This window comes from Branchiostoma floridae, chromosome 11 (genome assembly GCF_000003815.2).
Source record: "Branchiostoma floridae strain S238N-H82 chromosome 11, Bfl_VNyyK, whole genome shotgun sequence".
Taxonomy (NCBI): domain Eukaryota; kingdom Metazoa; phylum Chordata; class Leptocardii; order Amphioxiformes; family Branchiostomatidae; genus Branchiostoma; species Branchiostoma floridae.
Genome location: NC_049989.1, coordinates 8,861,817 through 8,873,745, shown reverse-complemented (window position 1 = coordinate 8,873,745; position 11,929 = coordinate 8,861,817). Strand labels below are relative to the sequence as shown.

At 39.4% G+C, this 11,929-nt stretch overlaps 1 protein-coding gene across 4 annotated transcripts in view; it reads left to right on the top strand.

Moving 5' to 3' along the window:
* The first annotated feature begins 528 nt into the window (after window positions 1–528).
* The window catches only part of LOC118425286 (kinase suppressor of Ras 2-like), a 30,460-nt gene continuing 19,059 nt past the window's right edge, over window positions 529–11,929 (top strand). For 3 of the 4 annotated variants that reach the window (XM_035834085.1, XM_035834083.1, XM_035834084.1), the window contains exons 1-2: window positions 529–848; window positions 11,494–11,634. In XM_035834085.1, coding sequence (XP_035689978.1) covers window positions 690–848; window positions 11,494–11,634 — 300 coding nt within the window. In that variant the 5' untranslated portion in view covers window positions 529–689. The remainder of the gene's footprint in view (window positions 849–11,493; window positions 11,635–11,929) is intronic. The other variant, XM_035834086.1, reaches the window with a different exon arrangement.

Here is an 11,929-nt window from a genome sequence, read left to right as displayed (position 1 = left end):
ATGACTAGGGTCTATGGTGTGGCCTGATCTGACCACAAATTAGCCTGGGTACCATCTGCCATTACTGAGGGTCTGCATGCTCTTTTCCGTAAGGTGTTGGCAGGCCTTTCGAATTTCCCATAATTCGTAGGGAAGCTATTTTATTTTACGTGATTTGTAGTTGGATGAAGCGTAGAGCGTTGGTAGCCTTTGTGAATTTAATGTACAGCATAGTCAGCCATTCGGAATTTAGCGTAAATCGTTTTCAGGGCCCCCAATCCATACCCTCAATATTGCTGGCTCACAGAAGACCAATGTGGCCAATCAGCAAGCTTGTTCAAAATCTGAACGAACCTTCAACTTCCAGATGTAATAGATGCCAGCAGGGCCAGGCTTCGTGGTTAGAAAGCCAAAAGATTGAGCCAGTGGTAACCAAGGAGGATGGTACCCATGCATGATGCTAACCACAAAGTAACATGTACTGTGTGCAAATTCAAATTTCCCGCCACAATCCTTTCGTCATACCAGAGGTCAGGGGGTCACCTTGAGCATTTTTACATCACGCGAGAAACGGCGAGATGTCAATGTTGGAAAATGGCCGACGTTCAGTGTAAGCAAATCCAGGATTTTCTCTCGAATTTGTAGAAATTTTTTACGCAGCAGGAAAATACAGCCACTGTTCCAAGGGTGCCCACACATCCGACTACACCATGGGGACGGAAGAGCGAGAGGAAGCCGTGAAGAAGGCGCTGGAATCGTGCAAGACTCTACAGTCCATGATCGACATCAGCGCGTCCAATCTGAACGGGTTGAGAACGATGTGCGAGACATCGCACGACCTCACACAAACAGAAATACGGACTTTAGAGGTGAGAGACCTTGCTTTTCTCTTTTCACAAAAGCCAGGAGACTTTTCTCCAAATGATGACCAAACGGGATGTACCTTACGTTTGAATTTCGCCTTTTTACGACGGTATAACAAGTTACTGTTCTTTGAAATCTTGTAAAAATTATGATGAAACCACTGGCGCTGCCAAACCCCATCAAGTTTCTTCACCAAAGCACATATCAAACCATAAAACAAACTCACCTCATCAGTTCTTATTAATCTTTCAATTGGACGTTTTCTGTACGGAAAGAAAGTTGGTTACGAGATATTTTAATTCCTCAATCCCAGATGCTTGCAAGCATTTTGTTTACACCCAGACTGAAACTTGACAGGTTGTTTACTGTTTACCAGGCGAGAAAAATAAACAGTCTGAAGGACACGTATGGCACCAAAAGGAAACAGAAAATTGTGTGGCAGTTTTTTTCCTTAACCTGATAGTAACAGGAACTGAAATCTACATAAGTACACAAAATTTGTACAGTGTATTTTTTTAATGGGAAATCATGCATGCAGTTGCATGTACTATTTTGTGAAAAAAAAAAGGAAAATGGCAAGGTTTAATTAATATGTATGTGTTAGATAGAAGTCTGATCCAATGCCAAATTAAGGTCAGATTTCGAAAACCATCCAAGCAACAAGTTGAGACATGATGAATATGATGCAGTTTACGCATTGTGCTTTTGTTGGCATGAACATGCCACCTGTTTATACGTGTACTACATGTGTGTGTGTGTGAGTGTCACCTGCCAGGCAAGTACTGCAGTTGCAACACTTTGAAATAAGAGATAGCAGACTTTGCCCCTTTTTAATTTGCTTATAGAACTCTGCAACCCTTCCAGTCCCACCAATTATTTATTAGCAGTAGATAGCAGCATTGATTATTATATAGGCTAGTATGGCAACAATAAACACATGCACACACACACACACACATGCACACACACTGACATACACATGGACATACACATGTACAGTACTTTACTCCCCCAGGGTATAGTGACAAAACATTTTGCATGTTGGAATAAGGACTAGCAAGTGCTGTGTATACTGTAATACCCACCATACTGGCTGATACGAAGATATGAGCGATGATAAATTGCTTGTATGGGCAAATCATTGTGAGAAAACACTAGGTAGCCCAGAGAACCAGGAATTTTAGAAAAGCATGTTGGTTTTCCACTCCAAATAGTCTCATAACCTAAATTGCTGAATAGGACATTTTCTTGAAAATTATTAAACTAAGTTGTGAAGAAAAAGACATGCAGCAACTATGAGTAAATGAAACTTATTCATGACGCGGTGTTGTATATAATATAATGTTTTTGTTGTCAGCAATTTATAGCACAAGTTTCCAAGAAACATTTTTGAAGACTGGTGATATTTTCATTCTAATTTCGTAATGTGATCTTAAGTGATGACTGGATGATTCACTGTAATTTGTATTCTGAATATTTTAGAATTGATTTGAATTTTAAATTTTCTGTTGTAAAACACTTGAGGTGGCACCTTGTTGCTCTTGGTAGCCGATGTGTCATCTAAGGATTGATGATGTAATAGAGGAAAATACCTGGCAGATGATAATTGATAATAATATTTCTAGTAATCCTGAACAAAAACTATACAAACCATACATGTACAATTGATTTGCTTTTGATGTACATGTATTTTGTGCCTAACTCAGATTTGAACATGAAACTTACAATACAAGTTAGACTTAGACTAAGAGGGACAAAAGGGAAAGGCCTTTTTCCAAATTTTCTGTCCACAGTGTTTCACAAAGTGTACAGATTGTAATTTATCATCCCCGATAGATCATAGAGCGGTTCTCTTCCACATTAGCTGGAGGCAGTAGTTTGTTTTATCAGAAGCAGACCTGGCCCAGATGTAAGTCATGGATGGATGGCGTCACCGCCAATTCTCTCCCCTCGTTATATGCGTTACGTAGGCTCAGCCACTTTCCTCGGGTGAACGACTCCAGCCCGGTGCTATGAATATCCTCCTGACGTAAACGCACGCATCTCCGCCGCCCACTCCTCCTGACCCGTACACGGTTATCTTCCCCGCTCTTGCGTCATGTGCAGGCCACCGCTGGTGATGTCATTTGCATGACAAAGGTCCATCCGGACACTAGATGTGTCGGCAGATGACACCAGCACTCATAATGATATAGAATTACCCCACTTTCTTCCAGTCATGACATGCCAGGTCCTTTTACATGTAGGAACACAATTGCAATATAAAAGTATACAAATTCAAGTCGAGGAAGGGATAGAAAAAGGATTTTGGATACCCCATTTTATTACTGAGACCAGGAAAGATTCTTACAGTATCAGGATATTAGAGGGGTTTGTGCAAGTCTACCTGTTGTATAAATTCATGTACGGTCAGTTTTCACAATTTTCCATTTCTTTTCTTATTCTGTTTCTTTTATTTTCCATGTAAATTTAGTTATTAGAAACATTATACAAGAACAGCTAACTCACTTTGTAATTTGTATGGTACTGGGCTATTTCATAGATATCTATAGCATTTGCAATTTGGATTAAACATTTCTGTACCTATAATGTAGTTATACATTACTGACAGTTATGTTAGTCTTTTGTGTTCCAAAATTTTGCTGTCAAATTGGCCAACAGATCAGTGATAACCCTTCGCCTTCGGCTTCATACACTAAAGACATCTCCATATAGTTTGTGCTGGTTTCCTAATATTTGTAGGCCATATCTAGATTCTATGTACATGTAAATGACATCGCAAAACATTGTCATAAGTAACATTAAGCCCATACCATACTTTTTTACTTTAACTTAGTTTAAGCACATAAAAATCCAAGGGATATGTCATGTGGACAGCTTGAATTGAATGTGATGCCTTGCCTTGTGATGTTTTGCCGTGTACATGTAGGTAATGAAGACAGCTAGTTATTTCGGGTACATGTTGATAAAGCACAAAATATTTAACTGATTAAAACATTGCATTATTTCAGAACTGTAAAAATTTGCTAAATGGAAGCTTTTGGTTCGTGAAATATTCAATTCTTCCATGTTGAAAAGAAACTCCCTTCTTGTGTTATGGTTGTGTGTTAGGCCACACCAATTTAATTGGTTCTTTCCCTGACTCTGAAAAATAATCCTAAACTGAAAACAAAGTTGATGGGAAACTAGATGTACTTTGATAATGACAGGTAAATATTGATTATTGTAATTATATACTAATAGGAAGTTGCAAATTTTATTTCCAGCCCTCTGAGCCTTGGTGTCCTTTTTACCCCTTGCGACATTTTTACATGAAAATATTACAGAAAACCATGAAAATGACTTGTTGTAGTTTTATGTATTACTAGTACATGTACCTGTCCTTACAACAGTATATCCACCATTGTTGTGTCAACACGGCATGAACGGTGTCTGGTGCGGTTTGGAGGGTGTTGTTTGGTGCTATTCCTGTCCTGAGGTATACTGGGAAATGCCAGGGGTTGTCAACTGGACATGTGGTGGGTGGGTGGTTTCCCTGTGGATGACTCACTGCACAAAAATCCCATTATTCATGCTACAGGCTCACCTGTTCAGACAATGAAATACCTGGCAGAGAGGAAGTCGGGTAGAAAATGCTGTTGTTGGTTGTTGACTGTTCAGAGGAATTTTTGTTTGCACAGAAATCTCTATTTGTTTTAGCACTTTTACACCTGGTATATGGTGCCGTGTGGTACCTGATTACTTCCTGGTGATAATTCTCAGAAAATGGTTGACATTTGTGTGATTTTCTAGATTCTGGCAATTCTTTTTTTTCTTTCTTGATTTTTTCTCAGAATTTTTAAAATTTTATAATTTACAGTTGCCTAATAAGGTGTATATTTTTATACAGAATGCAGACTTTGAATCTGATATCATTTACTTTTCAGCATTTACTGGCTTTGATTTAGGATTGGACTGGAAGTAATTAAAATGGTAAAACTGAAAGATACTTAGAGTAATGTTAGAGTATTTAGTTGTGATATGATGCAAAATATGTAGCTTGTATTTAAGAACTTCATCAATATTATGTATTTTTGCATCAATGATTTTTTGTGACAATTTCTAGTCATTAAATAGAATGTAACAAACCTTGAAGGTTAAATGGAAACATTTCCAAAATTAATCATTGAGTCTTCAATGATGATAATAATAATGGACAAGAATCATTTAGGCCCCATTCATAATGCAAAAAATGAAACGGTTCTATCGGTTTGGCCTAAAAATCCGACAGCAAACAGTTTGCATTTGCGTTCACGATGCGAACTTGCAAACAGTTTCAGTTCCTTGAAAGGGCATGGTAATGCTTGGTAATGTGACCTCTGACCCCTGAGGTTGTTGTGATCTTGCTCAAACTTGTGCACTTCTGTGTCAGATTATTGATCAAAATTGAACAAATGTCTCTGAAAACATTGTGGTCCCGATATATGCCATGCTATGACATTTCCACTGGATTTCCTGACACATTGCCCTGCGATATCAGGAGGCAGCCCGATAATAAAAACAAATTTTACAATTGAAAACGCAGCCAAAACACGGTTAAACACCCGAATGACAGATTAAAAATTGTACTCTTTCCCCGTGACACCACCAAATATGAACGGATGTAAAACGGATCGCGCCGCTTTTGCGATCATGATGGTTCGCAATTCCGGATAACTAGAAACCGTTTCAGATCCACCTCGCGAGGAGGTTCCGAAAAAAAAATGTTTCAGATCCGTTTCGGAGCGTTCTTGATGACAAATCATATCCATTTGAGTTTGCAAAATGGATAGAACTGTTTGATTTTTTGCATCATGAACGGGGCATAGCGATATGAGCAGATTTTAATGAAGTTGAATGTCAAATTGAAGATTTAAAGTTACATCTGATATTTGAACCATGTTAAACTATGACTTTTAGCAATGGCTTCTGAAAATAAACCTATACAGTATTATCATTTTCATAATGCCTTAATTTTTTTATGATTCAGTATACTGAAACGTGTTATTGAGATAATCTGATATTCAACAAACACAATAAAATACCACATGACTAAATAATAATCCATATTTTTAGTACATAAATTGAAATTCAATCGTTGCTGTACTAGTAACTTTCCATCACACAGAAATATTTCTTATTTTTAGCAGGACTCATCACACAACTTGGAGTGTGACTCCTTGACAAATGCACTTGTTAGCAGTCCGTGTGTCGGAGCTATTGTGCATAATCGCGTCTTGTTGCTATAGCCAAAAATACCAGGCCCTGACGTCAAACACTTGTTGCTCTGGCGTTTCAGCTGTCCTGAAAGTGTGTTTTGAATTAGAATTGGATGTGAAGAAACCCACTCCAAACATTGAATGCAATGTATGCCATGTAAACTGCTTGGTTAGTGTAAAACTTGGTCCCAAGCCTAGGGGCGAGTGCTGTCTTTGGTTGTTGAAAATGTAGTTTAAGTGTTTTTCTAAAATGGGCACAGATGTGTTTGATGATGGAAATACACATGAGATGCCTTTTAGGGACTGGTCGATATTTAGCGGGGGGGGAGGGCCGGTCGTCAGAGGGTCGGGTCAAAAAATTTTTCCTAGGCCCTCCCCCCCGGTCAAATTTTTTTTCCTAGGCCCTCCCCCCAAGTCAAAATATTTTTCCTAGGCCCTCCCCCCTCCTATCAAATTTGAAAAATATTCAAGACGCAAATAAATCACCGCGCTCCCGCTTGGAAATATCCTTTACGCCATACACGATACAGTGGTTTTCCGTTTTTAGTCGCGAAGCAGATCTCTTACTCCTAGGAAAAAAGGGAAATTGAATGGCTCGGAGCCCATAAATATATTCTTCATGGAGGCTACTTTATTCTTTTGATATTCATAAATGATGCCACTCTACTAGTCCAAACAACACTGCAAAAGTATTTTGTACCTGGATTTCAGCTAGTAGACACGTGTTTGCGCCGCTCGCGGCGCGCCCCCCGCCCCGGAGCAGCTTGTCGGAGACTATTTTCAAATAATATACATACCTTTGGGACTTGTTGGTTTTGTGGTGGCAATAACTGACTGTGACTCGGGGGAAAATGCCAACAAAAACGTCAGCACGATGCGACTAACCATAACTGTAGTGGGGAGGGGGGCGCCGAAGCGTAAGGACGATTTTCCCACGGCGGGCCGGGGTCGACCGGTCGCCTTCAGTCTCTACCTCTCCCGGGGCGTTAGAACACAGACTTCTACTCGGGATATCTTTTAAAAATGCCACGCTTTTTTTGTACATCCATTTTGTCGGTCAAAAATGACGGAATGGGCCTGCACATAGTAGGGATATTTCGATGATTTGAAAAAAAATATTTACAAAGTGGCACGCCCGCTCGATGTTGCAGCAACATGTTAGCGCGTAAGAAAAGTTCTAAATCAAAAGGCCATTTGTACTGGTGTTCTAGGTGTACTGGCACATGAACAAGCATGACAAAGAATTATGATACTATTTCTTCGGTAACATTCACTTTTATTCACGATTCTAATTTGCAATGCCTGCAAACTCCGATCGGAATCACCCGGAACCTGTATTTTGACGGAAATTCATTTATTTTTTGACACGTTAGTTCAGATTCTTTTCTCAGTAGCTGTGCCTGTATCACACGACTTATGAACTGTCAAGCTTCCGATTTTCATAGTTTTAAAACTATCGACAAAGGAATCGTTTAAGGATGTTTTCCTCCTGGTGCAAACTGTAAACAGACGTCACACACCACTCGTCTCCGACGTGACAAAGACACTGCCGCCTCTTGCGCCATTTTTCTTTGATTTGAGAGGCTCGAGCCGTCCACCGCGGCTCCGACATCGTTTCCTCGCGATCTTTGCCAGCCCTGACTCCACCGCTGCCCCTTCTCCTTGTCCCTCAACACTTGTAGTAGATGCAACAGTTTCCGCGTCATCCACTTCTACTTGACAAGTCGACGCCTTGGCGAGACTTGTGTATGTTGTCCAGTCCCAAACATTGCAGTTTCCCGGGTTATTCCCATAGTTCGCGCTTCTTCTTGATTGACGTTTACCGCCTTTTTGGCGCCGCTGCGGGCTGTGATTGGTGGCAAGTTAATTCGATTTTACGCACAAAGTGGCACGCCCTGTCCAATCGGTACATCTAAAGACTGCAGCCAAGGCTGTTGCCATGGTAACGACACGTACAACAGCATGTCCTACGTGGGAATCGGCTTGCACACGTCTTGTACTGCGTGCTTTTGATAATTATGATAGTTCCCAAGTCGAGCACTCGCTGCTAGCTGTACAGGTTACAACAAGGACGTTGTGTAAGATTTTATAATATAGTAGTGGGGGAAGAGGTGTCCTGTCTGCAAAATTTCAGGTAGCGCAGTGGGTTTAAAATCACGTTGCGCCAAGCAAAATATTCCAAGCCCTCACGATGCGCCAAGCCCTGTGACAGCCGTCTTTTTTCCTTCTAAGCAAATTAAACATTGTCGACAAAGATTTTGATCTCCAAACACACAAGTTTGCTGACAATGTACAGCGAGAGAAAGCGACATGAAACGCAGTTTAAAGCTGAATTCACAAGTCTCACAGGCCGTTTCACAGACGGCACTTTGTCGCAAGTCATCTTCCAGAGGGTTCCAAATTATGAAAAAAAATACGCATTTTCACGTCATTTTTGTGGTAAAATATGAGGAAAATACCGGCATGTGTTGGTGCGCAGATGTTGACTAGATATGCAAGTACGCTAAATTTTGTCACCGTGACTGAATGGTAGCATTGCAAACCGGAAGCAACGTTATATTTTACATCGCATTTTGGTAACTTTATCGGCTTCCTGCCTTTGCCGCGCCAGCTTCATAAGAAAGGAAAACAAATTTGACTGATATTTTCTCCGCCCACCTCTATTAATACAAGCGTTAAAACGGTAAATAAACACTGTAACATCAATATTTTTACAACATTGTAGCGGTGTTAAACAGAGATATAGTCAAAGGCGCGGCAGTGAAATATTACTGAGCGAATTTTCAACATGTGGAGCGGCGAGCCACCGGCCTTTTTCTTTTTACCATGTCGGGCGCCGAACCTCGGGTGCGAGGCGTCTCAAGCTTGTGGAGGCCTGGGGAATTTTGAAATCTTGACCCTCTGAAACGCCAATTTCCGGCATTTTGAGGGACAAATTTTGCTGGTAGTCCGATAAAAAATTTTTCCTAGGCCCTCCCCCCGGCTCAAATCTTTTTTCCTAGGCCCTCCCCCCGGCTCAAATTTTTTTTCCTAGGCCCTCCCCCCTCTGACGACCGGCCCTCCCCCCCCGCTAAATATCGACCAGTCCCTTATGTAGCTACAAATAGAACAATACGGTCTACTTTGAATTGATAATAGGATTCATTGTGACTGATGTGAGATTCCTCATTCAAAATTGTAAATAGAGTTTAACACAATTGTTATTCAGGTTATGTTACTGTTAAATCCAGACATAACATAGATATTATTTGCAGGTCTCAATATATATATATATAATATATATAATCAGGGCTCGAAATACCACATGCATATGCAAGTTTGTGCATGTAAAATTGGTGTGGTGCAAGTAAGTTTGGACCAAACTTGCACCAGTGCAAGTTACTTTTATCCACTAATACCTGACTTTAGAAAAAGCTTACACACACCAAGAATATTGTCTGCCATTGAAAGGTAAAAGAAAACAACACTGAATAAAAAAATAGCCTAAATTTGTTATTTCTAAACTTGGTTAGACATCCAGGTAAACAAAATTTGAAGACAATTCCATCTCTACAATGCTAATGATTCCTATGGTGTTGTCTTACCTTGATTTGCATATGAGTAAATACATTTTGCATACAATTTAGTGACTTTGATATGATCAACTGGATTTTCCAGTTATATGTGTTTGTATTGAGTTGTTCTAGCGATGGTTAGGAATAGTGATGGAAGTCACTCAAAGAGTCCAGAAGAAATCTATTGATCTTATCAACTTGTAGACATTGAATTGTCTTAAATTAAGCCTAAATTCACATTTGTTGTACAATTTGAAATCCAAAATAAAATACGCTTTGGAAAACAAATATCAAAATTCAACAGTTCACTATTTTGGGTTGTGCAAGTAAGTTTCTTTTGGTGCAAGTTACCTTTGGCTTAACTTGCACTGGTGCAAGTTGACTGAAAAGTGTATTTCGAGCCCTGATATATATATATTGAAAATTACCTGCACCGGACTCATTCAGTCATTGTACCTGATTGTACTAGTTGTAATCGTTTTATAGATGTCTGATATTGTTATCACTTAGTTTTAAAGATGTTTCCTATCGTACTTTGTGATATGATTTAGAATCTTGCAATCTGCTAAAAAAAATTCCACTATGAAAAATTAAGGGCAATTTTTAGGGCTAGAACTGACTGAACATTACATGACCAGTCCTGATACTCTGTGTGGAGCTGGTTATGTCATGGATCAGGTGTAGGTAGTACTCGGTACATGTAGACATCAGAAATACATGCACAACTTCAGTTTTACGAGCTTTTAACTTAAATTTTAAGTAAACCTGCATGTTCAGGTGTTACTTCCAGCTTTGTGTTTGAATTCTCCTATATAGAATTGTATTTCATACACGTTAGAGTCCATATTCTACATCTATATTGTAAATATTCTTTTTCTTCTTGCAAAAATAGAAGACACAGGCAGATTTAGCCTAGTACTAGTATTTTTAGAGACTGCATAATACTTGTAGCATCTTGACGTTATTTTTAGAAACGTAATTCTTTATGCAAAGACTGTGCGGTCAGTGCTAAACAAGGCCAATAATCCCTCATGGCACTGAAGTTCATCCCAGCACATAACTTTGGCATCTAAAATAGAAGTGTCTGCTCAAAATAGAACTTGTATTTGCTGTCTGACTGTCTTTACTTTTTATGTAGGCAAAGGCAAAGCACTCAGTGTATTTTTAGACTCAGACCTGAATATTGAAAAGACTCTTGGAGTTGGATTGTCTGTGTACTGAACTGAAAAACTTCTAGGTTACAAACTATATATATATATATACTTCTGACTCTTGAAATAGTTATTGTACTAGTAAGTTTGTAGTTTTCACAGGCTGTTTCACATACTGAAACCATGATACAACAAATATATATGTTATCATATCTTATTACTACATTTAGCTACATGTGCTTCGCAACAGAATTGTTTCAACAGTGAACTTAAAACACCTCCCCTCCGTCTACAAAATAAATCGTTTTGCAGTATTTCTCCCACTAGGCTTTTTGAGGCTCTTCAATTTGTATGCCGGTACATACACTGATACAGCATGTTCTGCTCAGTATCAAATAGGTTCTCTCCTGATGTCTCCCATACATTTATACATTTTATCCACATGTGTGTGTGTGTGTGTGTGTGTGTGTGTGTGTGTGTGTGTGTGTGTGTATGATGATGTGTGTATCTGTGTATGTATGTGTGTGTGTGTGTACTTCACTACTTGTCTGTGTGTGATTGTGCATGTCTGTGACTGTGTGTGTGTGTGTGTGTGTATGTGTGTGTGCACGTGTCTGTGTACACGTGTGTTTATGTGTTTGACTTTGAGGACAGCATAGCTGAAGAAGCTTTCAAGAGGTCAATGTTTCTAATATTTCCTCCTTACAGGGCAAGTTAGTGAAGCTGTTCAGTAAGCAGCTGCAGGCGAAGAACAAGGTTCCCGAGGACCAGAGAACCAGTGAGCTACAGAGATACCCGTCTGTCAAACAGTGGCTGGAGGTCGTTGACATACAACCTGTGGCAATAAGGGTACGTAATTATGCAGGTGTTGGTGGTATGTTTAGCACTGTAGGGCAGTTCTACCTGATTCAGAAATTCCAATTACGGATTCAGACATTGGGATTGTTGTTACAATTTTTCACATCTTCTGGTGCATTTGACACTAAAAAGTAAAATGTGTGGGTTTTTTTTTTGTGAGGGTGACGCAGAATACACCATATGTTATATTCTATATGTTAAACTTGCCATGGATGCTTGAAATGTGATTGAATTGCAAAAATATGTTAAACTTGAGGAAGTTGAAATAGAAAAAAAATAGAAATAT